We start from the raw sequence: 22,069 nt of genomic DNA, 5'->3' as shown, positions 1-22,069 counted from the left end.
GATCCATTTTTCATTCTTTACAACAGCCACGCTCTCAGGTTTGGTGTTCTTTCATTACATTTTGTGTAAAAATGTTGATTGTACGAATGAGTAAAACCAGTGACAGTCCTGCCCTCAGCCAAGAACACTGCACACACTGCACACAGCCATAGTGAGAGCCTGCTTCAAGTAGAGGAAGAATTTGTTCCTTCTGTGCAAAGGTTAAACCTTTCAATTGGTGCTTTTTGGCCACAGCAACTACATCTTAGCCAGATTGGCAGCAGAGCATCCCCAAAGCAGCCCTGGCTGCAGCAGTGAGCAGCAGTGAGAGGCATCAGCACGAGCTCCCAGTGCTGCTGGGCTGGGACTGGCCTCACAGCCTTGGCTGCTGCTCTCTGTGTGGTGGGACTTGCTCCCAAAATACTCCCCCTGCTCCTGGTTCATTTCTGCATAAAATGGTTCTGAGGAACTGTAGAGAGACCTTGGCAAGAGGGAGCAGGGGGGCTGTGCTGAGGAAATGGAGCAATTCTGACCTCCCTAATCGAGTTGTGCTCTTCCACAAGCCAGAATTCCCCGACGTCTGCATCCCACCTATTATTTTTGTATTGATTTTTAATCTATGAAATGATGCTCACTAGTCATACTTCCATGGGTTTTGCTTGTGATTTAAAATAACATTTTTTTTAAACCCAGGCTCCGTAATTAAAAGAATACTGTAGCTACTGCATTTTTAATGTATTTTCATCATCTTTGGAGGAATCCAGGCTGTGGCCTGCAGCTGTATCTCCTGCTCAGGTTGCACCAAACTCCCCAAGCTGGAGCACTCCTGCCCCGGGTCAGAGTGGTGGTGCCCATCCAGGAGCACGCCCTGGAGCCCTGCTGGGGTGGGACTCCCCAGGCAGGGTGACCCTGCCCTGTCCCAGCTGGGGCACAGAGGGGCTCCAGGACAGTGCAGCTTGTGAGATCACTCACAGTCCCTGCCTCCTGCAGAGCCTGGCTCCCCCCTGCACCGTCAGAAAATGGATTTTGGGGTGCTTAGGAGCTGTCTTTTGGCATGGAAATATTGACAGTTTCGCACTATTAATAAAATAATGGCTTGACAATCCTATCAGCAAACTGAAACATTCACTTTGGGCATTCTGTCTTGATTTGAAATACTTTTAGCTTTGATATGCCAGTTAGAAAAAACTGTTGTAACAGCTATTACTTGTAAATGTGCTCTTCATAGTCTCATAGTCATTTATAAATATATATATGGATGATGCCAAGCATCTCCTGGGAGAAGAGCAGGCACATTCCTTTGGGCAAAGAGAAAGTTTATATTTCAGGGTATTAAATGAAACAAAAACTTTCCATTATTAAGAAATATGTATGGAGAAATCCCCTTTCCAGGCAGCATTTACTAATAGCATTCAAGCTAATAAACTGCTTCCAGTGTGCAGAACTTTTAACTTGCACAAAGATTTATCTTTAAACTGAAAGCTGCACTTTGTAATGTGAAATGCCTTTATGTGTGGTAGGAAGACGCTCATGGCTAATTTAGTTTTATTCTTGCCATCTTACTTCTGGAAAGTTCCTCTTTCTCATTTTATCATTAGATAGTAATTAGTATTCAAGGGAAATTGGTCTTAATATATTAAAATTGGTTTAGTGCCTTTAGACCTATAGCAAAGCCAATGTCTTATTGGAAAATGTAATTGGGGACTCTGTGTATGTAATTAATTGTATTGCAATTAAGAACTTTCATTAAGCAATATTCTAGTACATTAAAGTAATAAGGGACATTTTTGCAGTGCAGTTAACTTTGTGTTTTGTTGTTTTATCGAGGAAATGCAGGTTCACTTCTCTCCAAGAGGCTGCATGTGACATTTCAGAGCTGTAGTGCTCCCAACGAGCCATTTTTGTCTGTGCTGGGTGCTGGCAGGGGTCCCTGTCACAGGAGGCTCCTGGTTTAGCTGGGTCCCCGTGGGAGGAGCTGCTGCTTTGGCTGCTGCCTGGCTTCCAGCTCGTGGAGCTGGTGTTCTTTTTCCATTGCTGCTGCTCTCGTTTGAAACTCGGGGTTTCAGTGAGGAGATGGACCCGAGTGCCCGATCCTGCTCTGTTCCACGGGGACTCAGCTCTGAGCTGGGGCTGTGTGGGCAGCCAGGTGCAGGGGTCAGTTCTGCCATGTCACAGCTCCTGTGCCAGCACAGGGGCCACTGTGACACACAGGGAGGGGACAGGGTTGTGGGGACAGGAGGAGGGTCCCGGCTGGCAGGGCAGCAGTGCCACTGCCACCCTCCTGCCTCGCTGCCAGGCACTGCCACACCGCAGCTCTCCAGATGCTTTTAAGTGCACCAAAAAGTTTGACATATCTCAGTGTATCTTTGGAGTAGTGCAGCATGAGGGTTTGACATGATACATTATGATAATCCATGGTATAGAGACATTAACACAGGGGTCTGTGACAAAATGCATTGTAATGTCTCGGAAGGAGCCATTACAATTTATCTTGTCATTCTGGAGCATGGAGTGGTTGCAGTGTTAAGATGGCTCTGCATAAATTCACATGGAGACTGTTTAATTTGATTTTTGGAATCCTTTCAAGTCGAATGGCACAGCCCAATTTGTAGCTTAACCCTTCGGTGTCCCCCTTCCCCAAAGGCCCAGGGTGTGTGAGAAGGGCAGTGCTGGGAAAGCTGTGGTGAAATTCTGTGACTTGGGAATCTCCTGCTTTATGCTCCCCATGTGGTTTTGGACTCATTTAACAGCAGATGCTCACAGTGGTGTAGTGCTGGGGATGCTCCAACAGTACAAGTCTCAAGCAAAATTAATACTGAAAAATCTGACAAGTTGGTACCTGCTTTGCTGGAGCTTTAAGATCTGTACTAAAACTCCATCATCTCATCTTCCCATTATTAAAATTTCAGCAAAATATAAAGTTTTCATTAATCTCCTGCAGCAAATTTAGTTCTCTGAAATGGCAGTTCGTTCAGCTTTTAGGACTACATTAGCCAGGATATTAAACAAAACGTGTCATCCTCAGGATCTCCTGTAAGAAGCTAAATCAGTTTTCAAACATATTTATGCCACTTTATCTACCAGCATCTGAATGATCATTTCGAGCTGAGGTGCTTTATTAGCAGCTGGCATTGAAATTACTCTGTGCAATTATATATCGCATTATAGTAATGTTGAAATTGGTGTTAATCCAACGTCATAAAATGTAAAAAATCTTTAAAGTGTGTTATATTTTTTCAGTAATTGGCATTTTGGCTTAATGAGTTGTTGCCTTTTATAAAGGCAGTACCTGCAGTGGTAATGAGAATACTAATCAGTAAATGAAGTGCAGCTTCACATCAGCGTGCCCGAGGTGCTGCTGGCACGTGGGAGGTCTGTGCTGGCATCGAGGGGGCACCTCTGGGGACAGACAGCTGTGGGGACAGACAGCTGTGGGGACAGACAGCTGTGGGGACAGACAGCCCTGAGGACAGACAGCTGTGGGGACAGACAGCTGTGGGGACAGACACCCCTGGGGACAGACACCCCTGGGGACAGGCACCTCTGGGGGGACTTCTGGGCAGCTCTGGCCTCCTTCCTGGGTGGCAGGGGCGGGTGGCCGCAGGGTCCCCTCTCATCCCTGCTCAAGCCCCGGTCAGGGCTGCCCGTGCCACCAGCACGGTGTGGCCACAGGGGTCTGCCAGCGTGGGCTCGGTGCCTGGTGGCTGGCCCGGGTGAGGGTGGCGTGTCCTCGTCCCAGGGCAGGGCCCGCGCACTCGGAGTCCCTGGGCAGCCCCGCGGTGCCGCCGCGCCGGCCGGGCACGCCCCATCCAAGCTCCCCTCAGCACCCCGGCCGTGTCTTGCAGGTTCCAGAGGAGAAGAGGTCTCAGAGGAGGATCCCCAGATCGACATTGCCACGGTGCAGGACATGCTCAGCAGCCACCACTACAAGTCCTTCAAAGTCAGCATGATCCACCGGCTGCGGTTCACCACGGACGTGCAGCTAGGTAATGCGCAGCCAGAGCTGTGCCTGGCAGCTGCCGCTCCGCAGCAATCATTATCACCTCGGGCCGTTTTCTCATGGAGCATGTCAAAGTGTTGCTGGCATTTCAGCAGTTAAAAATATTGCTTTCCCTTGAAAATACTTCAGTATTTTTATTATCCCCAATCAGTTGCACATGTTGCCTCTGAACGAAGGCCATTATTTAATGACCTCGTCTCTTTTTTCCAGTCTAGGCTTCCTAATGGAAAGCTTCTTGCCAACTGTTTTGTTATTTTTAAATGAGGCTTTGCAAAATTGGGAGTTATTGGGTTTTTCCTTTTCTGAGACTGAAAGATTTTTAACGACCTAATGGAAATTTGAGGTGGAACAAAATAAATGAGCATTCTCTAAAGGTTTTATATTGTCCTTATTGGCTTGCTGAATGCTTTTGAAAACCTGAAGGCCAAGGGCTGACAGAATCCTGAATTATAAAAGCCCCATTACTGTTTTAAAATGATTGAATGGCTTTTTATCTTTGTGTTTAAATTGTGAAAATTTGATTAATGATGCATTGGTAGGTGACCTGTGACATTCCTGCAAATACTTCCATAAAGAAATGATTCAGCAGTAAGATATTAAGTGCCATAATGTTTACAAAATACATTTATACTGTAGAATTCAGAATTGTTAAACTATAGCGACTCCTGTATTATTGTCACTACTGTCTCTTCATTCTTCCATCCTGAAGCAGATGGGAGAGTACTTGTGTGTAAAATTCTCACAGAAGAGGCTTTTTAGGTTTATTTTGAGCTGTCTAGTTGAGGCAGGATTTATCTGCTGGTGCTGGAGCAGGGCAGTGCTGGGCATGTTCGCTGCCTTGAGCAAACTCTCGGGGTGTGATAGTTTGCTTCCAGTGAAGTTTGACTCACTGTATCTGGGAAGTGTCAGAAATGAGAGCTTGAAAAGGTCATGACAGATCACTAAAGATAAATGGTTAAGGGAGAAGAGCTGTTAAATGAAACAAATGGCTTAACTTGAACAGCAGTGGAGGAGCTGACCCTGCCCAGTGCTGTAAGGACCATAAAATTTCCCTTTTATAACAATCTGTGAACTTGTGTGATTTTGATGGCAGTGCACTGACAATAGGGCTTTATAATCTAATTTTTTTTTTTAATCAAAGAAAACCCCAGCAGGGTGTTCAAACCTTGGGCAAATGTAGAACACCAAAATCTTTCTATAACATCTGAGTAAGTTGATGGGCTTCCTCCTGAATTTTTAAAAGATATTAGAAGATCAAGACTGGCAAAACAAGGACTGAGGCGCTGTTTGGGTTTGGGCTGATGAGTGTTACATGTTTATATGAGTGACAGACTGCTTCTTCCTCCCTGAGTCGTGGTGACTGGTCTGGGGGCTGCTCTCCAGCAGTTTGGTGGTGGCCAGTTGCAAAGACTTTTCTTTGCAGCTTTTTTGTGCCATCAGTTCTGGGCAGCAGCCTTAAATCCTCTGTCATGCCCTGGCTCCTTGTTGGCAGAGCAGTGGTGTCAGTGGCTGTGCAGGAGTGGATTGCACTTTTTGAAATATTTTAGTGTTTTGAGGCCTGATCATTGAATTTGAGACAAGGTTTATGAAAAACATTGGAGTAAATTTGATTTTTGTACGTTGTGCAGTATGTACAGTACTATCTGTAGTAAAAGGTGATATGTGGATGGCCATGGGAGGAGTGCCCAGCTCTGAGTGATGGGGTTATTGCATTTAAGGTGGCAGTTTCAGGTCTGGGGTTTGTGTTTCAGCCCATATCACAGGGTAATGCACACACAGCAGCACTCTCAGCAGTTTTACAAAGGCTCTATCGTGTTGTGGAGGAATAAGACACATTCGCTTGTGTATTACATTAGCACAACTAACAGGAGCTTATTGTCTGGGAAAACAACTGCTGGCCAGTATTTCAGAAAGGGGAGGGGGCAATTGCAGACCCCAACAAAGGGAGCAAGAACACAACACTGCTACTGGACCCATACATTGATGGCATGCCTTTTGACAAAATGAATGAATTTAAAAAATAGGAGAAGGAGCATTTTTACTTGGGTTTTTTGTATGAGTGATTTGTGCTGCAAGACAGAGACTGCAGAAGCCACAGACACAATACTGTTTTGATTTTAGGTTTCAACACATCCAGATTATAAGAACAATAACACAAAAAAGACAACATTCTTTGTCAATGTACTCTCTGGATGTGGGTGAGCTTCAGCCAGCGATGTTGAGATACAGAAATAATGGATGAAGTATACAGCAACAATTTGCAGATAAAAATAATAGAAGTTAAAGTGTATTTTACATGATAAAAAAAAGATGAAAGAGGAGGAAGTCTGTTCCATCTGAGATGGTTACAAAATGGTGAAGTAGCCTCTGCTGAGAAGATTGATGCAATGGGGAGTGACCTTGGCTTGGAGCAGGAGCTGGTGATGTATGTATGAGCATCTCGCTGCTAAATGGACCCAGATTTGTAGCACTAATATACATGGAAGCCCAGAACCAAACTCAGGATGGCAATAAATCAACAGCCACTTTGGGTGTCATTTCTGGTTTATATTCCACTATTGTTCTATCACTTTAATTCATGTCACTATCATCTGTTCATCTGGAACAGTTTTATATAATTTTCCAGTGGAGTTACCTGACAAATCCTATCAAATTAACAAGGTGCATTAACAGTATTGACTGAGTGTGAATTCTGAAGTTTCAGGACCAAACAGTGACATTTTTTGGAGGATATTTATAGGGGTGATGCTCTTAGAGGAAGGGATGGGGAACAGCCCTCACACACCAAGAATTTGCACCTTTATTTTTAGAACTTCCCCTGACTTTTTTTTTGTGAGAAAATGAGACTTTGTATCATCAACTTCCATATTTTCCTTAAACTCCAGCAAATACCATTTGGAATAATGAACCATTACAGTGAAATACCAACACTGATTTTACATAATCTGTCCAAAATTAAATCACAAACCAAAATGGGCTCCAGATACAGCCTCAGCCTACTCAAATTAGTGAGTTCCAGAAGCCTGGGTGTTAATTGGACTCTTGATACAATGCTTAATTGCAATGTGATCTCTGTGATGTGAGGTGTGTTTAATGCATTGTTGGGTTAGTGGGGTGCTCCCATAACCCACAGCGTGGGCAAGGCTGGCCTGGTCTCAGGCCAGGGGCTGCAGCCAGACCCCCCCCCCCCCAGGCTCCTGCCTCATCAGAACCCTCAGGAGGGAGAAAGTTTTCTGCTTTTTTTCCAGAGATGCGAGAGTTAAATTATATTTAAATAGTTTTTTTTCCTATATTGCTTCCTTTTGTTGATGTCTCACGAGCTTCACCCTGTAACTCATGCCTGAAGACACATCATTGCTTTAAAGGCTCTGCACACCTAGATGTAAAAAGCTGCCTGGAAGTTTGCTCAGCTCTGTTCAGTTCCTGAACTGGTTCCAGCAGGATCCTCCTTGCCCTCTGCACTGGTGTGGCCCCACCTTGGTTATTGTGTGCAGTTCTGGGCACCACAATGTGAAAAGGACATGAAGCCATTAGAGAGCACCCAGAGGAGGCCACGAGGGTGGGGAAGGGCCTGGAGGGGAAGTCTCATGAGGAGCAAGTGAGGCTGCTTTGTGTGGAGGAGGCTGAGGTCAGACCTGCTGTGAGCTTTAGATCCTCACGAGGGGAAGCAGAGGGGCAGGGGCCAACCTCTGCCCTGGTGACCCTGACAGGACCCAAGGGGGCAGCTGAAGCTCAGTCAGGGCGCATTTAGGTATGGATATCACATTTAGGTATGGATATCACATTTAGGTTGGATATCAGGAAGAGGATTTTCACCCAGAGCAGGGCTGGGCTCTGGAACAGGCTTCCCCAGAGAGTGATTCCAGCATCAGCCCTGCCTGGGTCCAAGAGGTGTTTGACAGTGCTCAGGCCCAGGTGGGGTTTTTGGGGTGCCCTGTGCAGGGCCAGCTTTGGGCTCAGTGATCCTGATGGCTCCCTTCCAGCTCAGCACATTCTGAACCTCTGGTTCTGTTATTGTGTGATTGTATGTCTGCTGTGCAGCAGATGGAGTGGGGTGGGTGGAGATAGTGTCTGTTACACAGAGCAGTGGTGACTGCAAAACCAGCACTATCTCCTATAAATCTCACTGCTCGTGCAGCTACTGCTTCCAGGAGAGCTCTGTATGCTTTTAGAAGAATCTTTTCTGTGATATTTCTTTTCTTTTGGTATGCATTTGCAGGAGAATAAAATGCAGATTATCAGTGCAGTTTGATAACCATTTGCTTCTGGTTTCAAAAGCTCCCCTGCTTTCAGAAAGCCCAGAAGGGCAATATACCTTCAGCCCATTTAAGATTTATAAAGTGTGTCAAACGGCTGATATGAAATCGGTTAAACAGATCACTCTTGTGGCTCTCTATTCTTTCTCATCTCAGGTATTTCTGGAGACAAGGTAGAGATAGACCCTGTTACTAATCAGAAGGCCAGCACTAAGTTTTGGATTAAGCAGAAACCCATTTCAATCGATTCTGAACTCCTCTGTGCCTGTGACCTTGCGGAAGAAAAAAGCCCAAGTGAGTAGTCCTTTTTATTTATGTTCTCTCTTCTCTGCCTCCCTGGATGTGCTCCATGTCCAAAGAATTATTGCTACCATGTCCTTTTCTTTCTATAGGTGTGTTTTTTTCATTACAGGATGTTTTTAATCTGACTCAGTTCTGTTACAGAGAACACAGCATAAACAGACACACATTTTACGAGTGTCCTTTGATGCTGCTCTCAGCTAATGGCATCACTCAGTGTTTCTTGCCCACTGTGACACCGAGGGAACTCTGGCTCTGCCCAGCTGTCTCCAGCCCTGCAGCACAGCCAGCAAATCCATGTTTCAACATAATTGCAATTTTTTGTCACTTTTTAACTTCCAGACTGGTTTTAAATGTCTTTGGTGCAACTGAAGATCTGGGGCGTAGAGTGGGTGTCAACTCAGTCTGGATTTGCAGGGTCACTGGGATTAAAGGTGCCACTCTGGGCATTCTGTTCTGTGCTGGTGACTGGGCCAGGACAGCAGGGACAGCCAGGTCTGGGGACAGGCTGGACATCCCAGCTCAGTCATTGCTGGCTCTGTGGAGTGCAACTCCAAAATCAAGGGCTTCTGCTTGTTGTGTCAGTAGAGGAATGAGGGTCTCTGTCTGGGAAAGTTGTTTTAAAAAGCACAGGATGGGCCCTGGGAGGATTGCGCAATGGCTCCCAGTGGGGCCAAAATGGAACTGTCTACTTTCAAAAAGTGACTGCAGTTCAAAAGCTCAGATGGATTTTATTGCACTTGTGCCTCTGCAGGGTAGTGAGATGCTGGTATTAAGTACTTATCTGCAAGGTGACAGAGAGGGAGAATTATGTGATACATATTTACAGAGGTAATGATCTGTTGAATTCTCTTGGAAGAGTAAATTTATGGCTGCCACAGATTTTATCAGCAATTATTGAACTATATCCTTCTCCCCTTCATTACCCCTTCCTACTCCATGTTCTTGGTTTAGTCATTGTCTTCCTTTTCTGTCTCTCCATCAAGATTTCATGGTCCTTGGGTAGGCACAATCCCAAGGAGAAGCTTCCCCAATGACCTGGCAGTCTGAAACACGTGAGGATTTTGTGTACAGTGCAAGGAAGGGCCAGTTTGTGCTGGTGAATCCTGTCACACCTCTGCTTTGTGTCCACATTTCACTGCAAATGCAAACATTGAGGGGATAAAACAGTGCCCACAAAACAAGGCTGTATTTGAAGAGTCCAATGGAAACCTGAGGTTTCCACTGCTGTCAACACACCAGGGCACAATCCCTGGGCACCTTGGACCTCGTCCTGCCAGGATGGGGCAGGATGGGGGATCCTGCCAGGACCTCGTCCTGCCAGGATGGGGCTCTCCAGCCCCAGAGGCATCTGCTGCTGTGGGGAATTATGTTTGTACCCAAATCCTGCCAACCCAGGAGTTCCAATCCCAAACAGAGCCCAGGGGCAGGAGGACAGTACCTGCACATGGGAACCATTGAGTGAAGAATCACAGGGGCTTTGGAGAGGACACTGACAGGTTGCAACCAAGGCAACCATGACAGTACTGAAAGGCTTATTTTCTCATTTTTGTGTGAAAATCTTAAACTTTTCCTACTAAATAATGGTTCAGCACAGTTCCAAAAGGAGAAAATACTACTTCCTTCTGAAACTGCTGACCTTTTCCCAACTCACTAAAGATGTTCCAAAAGTCATTATTTTAGGCCAGCAGAAAAGACTTTTAGTGTGACATCTCAGAATGATGCATTTTGGGGAACTGAACAGCAGATCAGTATCTTTTGAATTTTAAATGGAAAAAAGTTATTTTAGTAGCATAAAGGAATGAAACTCACTGTATTTCACAAGTTTTGTCTGTGATTTTTATCAGTACGGTGATGTATGTTTGTAGCAGAGTTTACATCAAAAATTATTCCCAGATCTTTCTTGAATGAATTATTGCAAAGAGAGGCTGAGTACAGATAAGGTCTTTGAGTTCTGCAATATATTTTGTTTTCATGTTTTTATCTCTTGTAACACAAACCTGCTCCATCTCCTCTTTCAGAAGTGCTCGTGCTTGTCCCGTTGTGTCGGGCTCTGGGTTTGGGGCTGCCTTCCCTCCCCAGGCACCTCAGAGGGGTCAGAACCAGCTGGGCTGGGCTGGGCTGGGCTGGGCTGGGATGAGCTCTGCCCTGGTGACTCTGAAGAGGTGAAGGGTTTGGAGCAGCCTCCTACATTTTAGTAAGGGCAAGGGGCATTGGGAATGGAGGCTGAGTGCTGGGGCAGCGTGAGGCTGCAGTGAGATCTCGTGCAGGTGTTCTTTGCTCCCCTCTGCACTGGGTCCTGCAGAGAAGCGTTGGTGGCACCTGAGTGTGTGAAAGGGCTCAGCAGCTTCAGAGCTGTCGTGGTGGGAACACTGATGGACAGCTCAGAGCTGTTTTGGACAGGCTGAGTTTTCCTGTGCTGAGAGTTCACAGAGCTCAGAGCTGCCTTCAGTGAGGGCAGAAAATGAAAACAGAAAGCTCTGGCATCTCATTTGCCATTAGTGGGGGGACTGTGGGCAGGGATGGCTGATGATTTTTGTTTGCCCTTGTAGTAGCCCTGGGTCAGAATTTGAAGTTTTATTTGTAAATTAAATCAGACTCCCTGGGTTTGGACTGAGGGGAGAGTTAATGGCCCTGCTGGCTTGCTTCGATGCCATTAGAACCTGACAACACCGGGCACGAACATCTTCTTTAAATCAGGTTCAGCCTGATTATCACGAGAGATTCTGAATGTTTTGAGTCTTGAAAGGAAGCATCCTATCATGGAGAAATAAGATTTAAGCCTTAATAAAGTAGTTGTCATTTTTATAGCTGAAAAGAGCTTTGTATCTCAATTAAGTGTACATAATATAAAGTCTTAAGGAAGCAACATAATACATTTAATAGAATTATATCCCTTTGCAATAGTGTAATTTAAAGGAAATCTGATTCTGGTAATGTCTCTTACATTACTTGGACAGGGGAGAAACTTCAGTGTCACTGCCCACTGCCGTGTGCAGTGCTCTGTGCCCGAGTGGCTGTGATGGATGTCCAGGGCTGCTGGGCACGGCGGAGCTGGGCAGGGAGTGCAGAGCCCCTGTGCCACCACACCTGACCAGCTGTGCTTTACACGAGCTGCAGAAATTGGATTTATTTGATAATTTACTTGAAACACTGAAGCAACATTCTCTGTGATCCTTTATCTGCCTTTTTTTTTTGTTTTCATGAAGCAGAGACATCTCAGTTGCTTTGTCAAAATACCCTCGGTATGAAGGTAAGTCTAAGCAAAGGTGTTCCGTAGGTCATGGAGTACATGGGTAACTTCAGTTTGTAATTTAATTGCCCGCTTTGCACCCTGCAGCTGAAGATTTCCTTTAAATTCTGATTCCATTGTTGCACTGGGGCTTAACAGAGTGTTAACCTGGTAATAGGCACAGGGCCTCCCCATTATATGTCTCGCTATCGAGCGGTTCTGCATGACTAGTTAAAAAAGATGGCAAGAAGATTAATGAAAGCTGCGAGTGCAGAAGGGGGGCAGGTACCTCGGTAAGACTTCCAGCGAGGAGATATTAGAGCTGAACCAGAGCTTGGCTTTTTCTTTATCCCGTGACCTTTGAACCTGCCTTACTGTCGAGAGCTGCCAGCCCAGCCGACGTTTTGATTGATGTTGCTACACGAGTCAGTCTTTCCCATTGAATTCCACATCTGCACGAAAATAGCTTTTCCAGCAGTATTCACCCTGGCTGCAAGTGATAGCCACAGCGATGCCTGAACCCCCTTTATGTAGTTTTAATTTAAAGCTAAAGGTATTTGATGTTTTAGTTCAGCGTCCAGTTCATCCCGATTATGCACATTGGGTAATCCTAATTTAATGACTTCGTTGTTGGGATGTGGAAGGGCTGAAAATGCCCAGGAAATGTTGGGAAGGCGTTGGGTTCCTGCTGCTCTGGGAGCTCAAACAGAGCTGTTGCAGGTTTGCTCAGAGCCTGCAGTGGGGCCAGAGCAGAGGTAGTGTGTGCTCTGCAATTGATGCATCAAATATCAAGTGCTGGTTCCTGATATCCCCACTCCCACAGCAGAGCAAGAAATAACACAGTAAAATTCCTGCTCAACAGGAGACTAGTCACAGGTTCTGGCCAAAAGGTAAAAACCAGGTTCAGCAGAGAGAATGTTCCCAAACTTCAGCTTGGAGTGGAAGGAGCATCCAAGTGTGGAACAGAAGGAAGAGGCAGGGCAGCCGCGCAGGCAGGGTGCCGGGGCGGCGGCGGGCACAGATGGCTCGGTGTGCCCGGCGGGCAGCTCGGCAGGACGTGTCCCTGCAGAGAAGGGCTGGCAGCGGGGCTGCCCTGGCCTGGCAGCGCCAGCAGCAGCCGGGCACGGGAGCGCTCGGTGCTGATTAACTGCGGCCCCTCCGCCAGCCGCTCGTAAAAGTTCTCCTGAGCGCAATCAGGAGCGCGCATTGCCTCATCCTTTTAACAAATCTGTTTTGTAGCCCTATTAAAAGGGGTCTTCATCTATCCTGTCAAAGCTATTCTGCTGGGGTTTTTTAGTTTAATTACACTATCCAATTAAAACTCCTCGCTGCATTTTGATTCGCCTCTCCTCGGGCCTGAGTGGATGTGACATTTACAAGGCTCGCCTCTCCGGCAGACAATGCGTGATTGATGAGGTGCAGACGCAGTGGAGGAGCCGATTGCCATGTGGAAACACTGCATTTTGATTTATTTATCTTTTTTCCCCAAACAAGGTTGCTGGTAAAGAGGTTTTGGGCAACCCCGAGTTGCACCTCAATTTTCAGCATTTTTGCAAAAATCTTCGTTAGTATTCTGCCTCTGATAATAATTTAAAGAAGAAGCAAAAGGCTTTGGGGGAAAAGAATCCAGATGTGTGAGTAGTTACCGCAGTTTGCCACAAAAGTGGGTGTGTGCTGCACTTTAATTGCAGCTCTGTTTTCAGGACATCTGGACACATGGCACCCTCTACTAGCAATGCTGAGTACCAAGCCTACAGTGGAATATGAAGGATTGGAGGAAAAGAGATCATGGAATATGCTGCTGCCTGAGAGAATGGGGCAAGCCAGCTGGACCATAGCTGCTATTTTTTTCCTTAACAGTCTTATCATTTGTTCCCACTTAAGTACTGCCCTGGTTTGAGGAGATCCACCCCTGGGCTCAGGCTGCCCACCATGGACCCACCAGTGACTCCACTGGCATCAGAGCTGCCTGCCCTCACTGCCTCTAACTTATGTACCTCTGGGACAAATATCCCTTGCATGAAATGGGATTAACCCCACCTGTACACGCAGGTCCACATCCCTGTTCTGTCTGTCCCTAGCTGAGCTTGGTGCCACGTCTGGATAATCCAACTGCAGCCATGCTGCAACTTGTGACCTCCCCTGTGAAGTGTTTTTTATTACCACAGGATGTCAGGTAGGGTGTTGGATGTTTTTTAACCCTAACACAATTCTTGCAGCTTTGTAGTCCCTTCAGGCCTTCCTCCAGGGTCACAGCATCATTTCTGGGGTATCACACGTGGATTTCAGACAGCTGAGCCCCTCTCCAGTGCTTTGGGCTGCAGAGCAGAGGCTCCCCCATCTCATGCAGGGGTTGGGGGAAATGTGTCTTTGTGCAAAAGCATTGCTGATATGAAATTTGCTATCCTCATTCCTTGCCTTTTACTGGTGTGTTTCTAATCCTTTTGCATCCTTTCTGGGCCCATGAGAAGAGATTTCAAGGTCTGAGCCTGTTGAGGTCACAGTTTCTGAAGCAGTGATGGCAAAGGATGTCCATAAGTGCTTTGTTCTTCAGAGAGTCTTTCTCCAGCTATTTATTCCACTAATAACTCTTAATTGTTGACTTCTGCCTTATGGCCCTATAATGACAAAGCAATCATCAAGGTATATTGAAAAATTAACATAAATTTGCATTTCTAGTGTTTGTTTGTTTTCTGCTTTGTCCAATTCATGAATATTCTTTTCATCCTCCATATAATTAGGGATTTAATTCTGTTCTGTTTACTGAGTTGGCAAGAAGAGGGTTTGGATGAGGGCTGAATTGTGGGGTGGGAGGAAAATAAGAAAAACTTTCTAGTCTTGGCAGATTCAGTAAAAAAAATTACATTTTCTTGTGCAAATTCATAGCCTTGTTTTCCAAGCAAAAAATGTATCTTTTGGACTTTGATTAAAAGAGTTGATTACTTAGATTAGAGTGATTATTTTTCTACCTGTGTCAGGTGCAGTGTGGGGCCCACCAAGGGTTTGGATGTCTTGCCAAGATTGCAGGAATTAGCACCAGATTTACTGTTGCCTGTAGAAGCACATTATGGCCGGTAGCTGTGGGGCTGTAATTGCTCAGGGTTTCTCAGGGCTGTGGGGATGTGGAGGAGCTGGGGGGATGTGGAGGAGCTGTGGGGATGTGGAGGAGCCGGGGGCTGCAGGCTGGAGGCTGCACAGGAGCTGCAGCAGCCCCCGGCAGTGCAGCGCCGCAGGGCCTCTTCCCTCGCCTCGTTGGCAGTGCAGTGGTGCTAAAAATCAGGAGATGGGGTGAGCAGCTGAACGTGAGACGTGGTGCTGAAGGAGTAAATGAGCTCTCCTTGGTGAATTCCCAGTGAATTAGCATCCTGCCCTTCCCTCGGCTGTAGGCTCCTCTCCAGGAGTAACCACACAGGAGCCATTAGTGGTGGGGCTGGGGACATTTATCAGCGCTCCGAGCCGGGCCAAGGGCAGCAGTGGGGAGGTGCTGCTCTGCTGCGGGGCCCTGGCATGGCTGGGGGCTCAGGGGGCACCAGGGGCATTGCCACGAGACCCCCTGGCTGTGCTGAGCTCACCGTGGGCTGTGCCTGCCCCGTGGCAAAAGCTGCTGAGTTTCTGTCATTCCATCTGCTTTCCATAACTGTTCTAACAGACGAACGTGGTCAGGAATAACGTGGATTTTCTGTTGTTGTGCAGCTGATTAATCCTGATTGCAGGGCACTGAGGTTCCTGCAAACACCCAGCCCCTGTTGGTGTGGAGGGATGGTAGAAGCTGCTTGTGCAGCATCTGCATTTGCTTTAAATCCCCCATCACGTGGAGCAGGAGCCACTCGAGTTGCTGCTGTTTGTTACCATCCTTTCACACGGAAACATCAAACCATGGAGGCTCCTATTGATCTCAGAATTGTCAGGGGTGGTGCTCTATTGGAAACAGGTACATCACATATTTAAGCACTCTTGGAAATGGAAATCAATCTCACAATTCATAAATTCCATCTGGCTAGAAGAGTAGCAGAGCAAAGTGCCAGTTAGGATTTCAGTGCACTCATATTTCATGCTGTAAGTAGTGTGTTGTGGACTTGGAGCCCATAAACATGATGCTGTAATGGGGCTTTCTAAGGAAAAGTCTTCTTGGCTTCTTTCCACGGAGTCACCAGTGTCAGCAGGATGGGGCTGGGCTCTGCACGGCCCCGGGTTTGGCATCGGTGCCATGGCCCCGGGAGCCCTGCAGGAGCCACGCTTGGCCAGTGCCCTGCTGGGCAGGCAGGCCCAGAGCAGCCCCTGCCCGTGGGAGCAGGAACACTGCCCTGGGCAGTGCTGCCCTGGGCAGGGCAGTGCCCTGGGGACACGTGGTGCCACCGCAGCACGAGGCAGGGCTGGGCTCCCGGGAGCAGGGAGCACCTGAAGAGGTTTTGTCTTGATCCACAGCAAGAATTGCCCAGTGACTTTCCAAAACCCGAAATTCAGCAGCTCATGGGGATCCTCTGACCCTGTTTTGTACCAGTTTCATTTCTGATAACCAGTGCGGAATGTTCAGTGTCCAAGGAAAATGGTGGGAGCTGGTGGAGCACGGTGCTGTGTCCCATCCCCAGGAGTGGTGCACTGGCACTTTTGGAATCATTAAGATGCTGTGTTCCAGGCAAAGCTGCATGCATTAACATGCTGATGAGCTCCCAGCTTGGAATTCCGCATTTTTAGTACCACTGAGGCATCATTTGTCAAATGATTTAAAGGGTTGGGTTTTTATTATTATTATTAGCCAATTTTTCAATACAGAATTTATATTCCAGATTAGTGCATCATAATGGTGTTTAATTAACATGCCACAATAAAATACTTGCATCTGAAATTTCCTGGCCACCAATCTGAGCATATATCAGTCACTTTTTGGAAATCTGGAGAATTAGATAATGTAAATAAGATTTCCAATTAGCTTTCCTGCAGGAAAGACCTGGATTTACAGTAATGTGGCTGTTACTTTATGGATTGCTAACTTTGACTGTTGAACTGAATAAATTAGAAAACCGTTGGAAAAGTATCATGTATAGAATACATTTAATTTTAATTTTGAAGCCATCAGCATCCATACAAGTGAAGGATATTTTGCCTTCCTTCGTGTTCCTCGTTAGCCCTTTGTGTCCGAGTCCTTCCTCCTGGCACCGCGTGTCCCCGGGCAGCCACGGGCCAGCACCGTGTGCCACAGGGCCAGCAGCTGGAACCTCCATTTGGGACCCGAGCACCAGGAAGGGGCCAGCTGGAGTTTAATGTGCTTTTCCTTGGTGTGGGAGGATTTTGGGAGGAGGGTTTGGAGTGCTGGCTCTGGGGTTCATTGCCATTTTCTGTTCGGTACGAGCCTCCTCCTGCAGCGCCGTCGTGGCCGAGCAGAGCTAACCAGCCTTTTGATGGATTTTTGCATTTCCTGCAGTGGGGATGTGATGGGAAAAGGAACTTTATTGACTGGAGTTCAGCTGCTCCTGCAAGCCACCACTTGCCTTAAATTGAAATGACATGAGAAGCCTGTCAGCATTTCATTGCTTCCTTCTGTCGTGCTGATGGTACACTGAGATCACCATCTGTGGTTTTCTTCTGTCAGGCAACGAGCTCTGCTCAAACTTTACAGGAATATTCTAAGCAGTTTTTTTCTTATCTTTGCAGGTCATGCAATATTTAAACTTACATATCTAAGCAATCATGACTACAAACACCTTTACTTCGAATCAGATGCTGCTACTGTCAATGAAATTGTACTGAAGGTGAGTATTAAATTTTAACGTGACCCAAAATCCTGGTGTTTTACCACTTGTTAGACATGTGAGTGTTCAGGGGCTCTGGAAACACATGAGGGTGCAGTGCCTGAGGACCACTGGGGTGTGTTTCACCTGTCAGGATGGCAGCTCCATGCCTGTTGTTTTATTCATCCTTCCAACAGCCACACAGCCACTGCCTGTCTGTATGTGGCATTTCCTTTTGTGCTTTTTTAATAGAGACACCATTTTCTGCAGAATTTTATGGGAAACTGCCAAATTTTATTGTGTCTGGGTAGTTTCCACCTCTGGACACGTGGTCAGCAGCCCCGTGCCATGCAGGGTTGGGTGCTCCTGCCCCTCACACCTCCCACTCAGGTGTCTCTGCACAGCACACTGGGGCTTCTCCCCCCTGATCCTTCTCAGGACTGTTTGCTTTCCCTGGGGCCCTGTACAGACACAAACTCCCTTGCTTTGGGAAACAAATTTTTGTTACACTCTTGAAAAATTAAATGGAATTTTCCACAAGTTCATCTTTCATAGCAAGTCAAAATTCAAAAGCAGTAATTCTGGCGAACCATCTGTTATGTTTGCTTTTACTGGCTGTGTGGAGTTTAGAGGATTGTTAAACGACTGACGTGCGATAAAGTAACTTTTATTCATCACACAGGAGGTCAGTGTGTTTGAGGGGTTTCTGATTTGTGAGCTGTTAGGCCAATTCTTCTGTTCCCACTCTATCTTAGATCAGCTATTGCAGTCCCAAACACTCAGAATCATAGAATCACAGAGTCATTAAGGCTAGAGAAGACCTCCAAGATCATCAAGTCCAACTTTTACCCAAGTACCCCCATGCCACATCTCCTTGGGTTTTGAGCACTTCCAGGGCTGGTGACTCCACACATCTGAGACTGGTCATAAACAAAGGCTAAAAAAAGGTTTACTGTCAATAGCATGAATATTCAAGAGAGGAATAATATTGAGCAGTACTTTTTTTCCAAAGTTGCAGTTTATTTATATAGAACATTATCTAGTTTCATGCACAAGTCACTGGTTTGTTTTCAATTCCATCAGCATTAGAGAGCACAGAAAAATCAGACTTTTCAAATTAGGCTTTTTAGATGATCAAGTGAGAAGGACTGAGACTTTATTGACCATGAAAATTCCCTATATTTTTATGCCTTAAGCTGTAATATGCAATGAAAGTGAAACACTCTACAGTGCATAAAATTGTGCAAGTTTTAAGCCACAGCATATTAGCCAGCTAATGACAGACCAAAGGGCATTTTTATCTTTTTGATTCTTGCATTAACCTTCCATTAAAATTATCTCTGAGATTATCACAAAGCATTGGAGATAATAAATTTAGGGAGTAGCAGGCTTGTTAAATATCATTTTAAAATGCTTTCATCAAGTAAAATGTGCCAAAACACAGGGAAACTCTGAGATTAGCTGAGTATGCAAACATCATAATGGAAGAATTCTTTTTACTGAGGCTGATAAGGTCCTTTATTGATGCTCATTGCTGGATTATCCCAGCACTGGGGGGTCTGCACAGCTCGCTGCCTTCCCCAGAGGTTTGGGTGACCCAAAATGGGACCAGGGACACAGGAGGACAGGCCAGGGCTCTGCTGGCACTCTGGGCTCTCTCTGCCATCATCGTGCTGGGACCAGTTAGACCAGAGCCCTGCTGAGGGGTGGGCTGGGGGTCCCTGCCCAGCCCGGGCTGTCCCCCACCTCGGGTGACATTAACTCCACCTCGTGTCTTGCAGGTTAACTATATTCTAGAGTCGCGAGCGAGCACAGCCAGAGCAGAGTATTTTGCTCAGAAACAAAGGAAACTGAGCAGGAGAACAAGCTTTAGCTTCCAGAAGGAGAAGAAGTCGGGCCAGCAGTGAGGCCGAGCCTCGAGCAGAGCCGCGAGCTGCGCCCGGGGCCGCCGCGCCCGCCCGGGCCGGGGCTGCTGCACTGCTGCGCTGCTGCACTGCTGCGCTGCTGCACTGCTGCACTGCTGTACTGCTGTGCTGCTGCGCTGCTGCGCTGCTGCGCTGCTGTGCTGCTGCACTGCTGCACTGCTGTACTGCTGCACTGCTGCACTGCTGTACTGCTGTGCTGCTGCGCTGCTGCACTGCTGCGCTGCTGTGCTGCTGCACTGCTGCACTGCTGTGCTGCTGCGCTGCTGCACTGCTGTACTGCTGTGCTGCTGTGCTGCTGCACTGCTGCGCTGCTGCACTGCTGCGCTGCTGTGCTGCTGCACTGCTGCACTGCTGTGCTGCTGTGCTGCTGTGCTGCTGCACTGCTGTGCTGCTGTGCTGCTGCACTGCTGTGCTGCCCGCGGCGCAGCGGCCGGCCGGGAATCCGAGCTGCCCTCCTCGGGACGGGAGGTCTCCCCTGTGACAGAAATAAAGAGCCATATCAGCCGGGAAGAAGACTGTTACGCTTCAGGTTCCTTTGATTAGAAATAAGAGAATGACGTAGACTGGCATCATTTAATTACTGTATTATGTACAATCACGAGAAGAGATGTGATTACATATTATTTCACAGCCTGGTTAAAATAAATTATATACATCTGTAATCCACCCACGTACACGCAGGTATTGCTTGTGACATGATCAAATTTCTAAAAACAAAATGTAGGACAAATGTATCCATTTTTGCTATTAATAAACAGATGTAATCTTTTTCAAGGTCCATATGATGCACAGTTCTTTTGGGGGGAGGCTGCAGTCCCAGATGGTTTCACTTCTGTTGCTGAAGTGCAGGAGGCATCCGTGAGCCAGGAACAGCAGCCGTGGTAGGGGAGCGCTTAGCGAGGGAGCACTGAGACAGTCGAGTCTGTTGTGTTTGTTTTGTTCAAAAATATTTTTATTTAACTGTGCTTTTCAGCTTTGCAAATGCTTTATTGGAAGTTCCTTGCTGAAGGCAGCACAGTGGTTGGAAATCCACATCTTGTAGGTGGGGAGGAGAGTCCTCCTGCCCGGGACCCTCAGCTGCTGCCACCCTGGAGCTGGCACATCCCCTGGGGCACCTTGCCCCTGGGGACTGAGAAATGCCTTCACCTTCTCTCAATATTATTCTTTAACAATAAAAATTAAGACCTACTTTGTACTATTTGTAACTACCTTGGCCTTGTTCATCCTTAATCCATCAGGGAACACAGGAATGGATGCTGGCACCCAGAGCCGCATTTTTGGTTGAATTCACCAGAGGTGTCTTTCCTGCATCTCTCCAGGTTCCTGGAGCTCTGCACACACTGTCACAGAACTGCCCTGGTTCCCCACAGGGCTGGGGGCAGCTCCCTGGGGCACTGCCCACCCTCTGCCAGCCTCCCACCTTGCTTTTGTACAGAGAAAACTTCCTGAGCCTTAACACAGCGTGGGGAGCAGCCCCTGGGCAGAGGGCGGGCCTGGGTCTCACCTGTTGTGTTTGTTCTGGGTTTCAGCAGCCTGGCCCTGCTCCGAGGCCAAGCCTCGCTGTACAGTCTTCCATGATATCTGCAAAACAAGAGAAACGCTATTTTATAGTATTCTATTAATTTTTTAAATATTTTCTATGTGCAAATGCAGCACAGATACAACGGGAAAAGCCCCTTTGATGTAAATGACTCTTTTAACCGACTCTGTGAAATATTTAACATTAAAGTTGCTCTGTGAATGTTCTTTGGCCACACAGTTTCAATTTTTTTTAACTGAACTGAAAAATTTCCTATTTGGTGCCAGAAACTGCAGCAATCTCCTGTTTCCATGGCCATAGTTCTGTTGCCACCCCCTCACGTGTATTTATTATCAGCAGGGATTCAGCATGTGCAGGTTTGCTCTCAGGAGAGACTGAAAAACTCAACTAATGACATCTCTGCTGTCTGTGACATTTGTGGTACCGTCCCTTGCCCAGACCAGCAGTGTTCACACCCTCCTGGTGTGGGTGTCCTGGGAGCCAGGCAGAGATGGAGAGGCAGAAGCTGCTCCTGGAGGCTGCTCCGAGGGCTGGGTGAGGAGCGGGGAGCTTTGGACCCCAAAGTGGGTTTATTTGCTCCAAAAGAGCCACTAACAGCCAAAAGCGCAGTTTGTTTCCAAAGATCAGGTTCAGTTTGATATATGGCCCGTCCTTAAATCCTGGCAAGATCCAGCATTCCGGGAGCTGCGTCCCTCCCCAGCCCAGGCGTTTCTGCCGCTCGGCGCTCCTGAAGGAGTTAAATGAGCGCTCGTGGCTGCAGTGTGTGCACAGCTGAGCACGGAGCCAGCACGGGCTGGTCTTTCCCCGGTAGCTGTAGATGTAATTGAGTCAGATGGGCATTCAACTGGGTCAGCAAGGCAAGCTGTTCCTCCATCCCCGCTACCGGGCAGAGCAGAGCGTGGCTCCGGCCTGCCGCACGCAGGCAGCTGCTGGAGGCAGCAGAGATCCCCCGAATTCTCTCTGGCTCCTGCTGTCAGAGGAGTCCTGTCCACAGGGACAATTCCCCTCCACCTCCTTGGCTTCATCAGAGATTAGGAGAGCACCAGAGTGACCTTTGAGCAGGGCACACCCTGGCACACACTGGCACCCAAGGCCAGAGCGCTTGATG

The 22,069-nt window shown here is 47.2% G+C and overlaps 1 protein-coding gene across 12 annotated transcripts in view; it reads left to right on the top strand.

The window, feature by feature from the left end:
* MAPKAP1 (MAPK associated protein 1) overlaps window positions 1-21,167 on the top strand; it is an 80,129-nt gene extending 58,962 nt beyond the window's left edge. For 10 of the 12 annotated variants that reach the window (XM_085556412.1, XM_085556410.1, XM_021543727.3 and 7 more), the window contains 4 exons: window positions 3,825-3,965; window positions 8,392-8,529; window positions 17,420-17,517; window positions 19,278-21,167. In XM_085556412.1, coding sequence (XP_085412538.1) covers window positions 3,825-3,965; window positions 8,392-8,529; window positions 17,420-17,517; window positions 19,278-19,403 — 503 coding nt within the window. In that variant the 3' untranslated portion in view covers window positions 19,404-21,167. The remainder of the gene's footprint in view (window positions 1-3,824; window positions 3,966-8,391; window positions 8,530-17,419; window positions 17,518-19,277) is intronic. The other 2 variants (XM_085556413.1, XM_085556411.1) reach the window with 1 other exon arrangement.
* Window positions 21,168-22,069: the final 902 nt, after the last annotated feature.

The sequence above is a fragment of the Lonchura striata genome, chromosome 17 (genome assembly GCF_050655825.1).
Source record: "Lonchura striata isolate lonStrDom1 chromosome 17, ASM5065582v1, whole genome shotgun sequence".
Classification (NCBI taxonomy): Eukaryota; Metazoa; Chordata; class Aves; order Passeriformes; family Estrildidae; genus Lonchura; species Lonchura striata.
The sequence above is the reverse complement of the archived record's forward strand: the minus strand, read 5'-3'. Positions and strand labels throughout refer to the sequence as shown.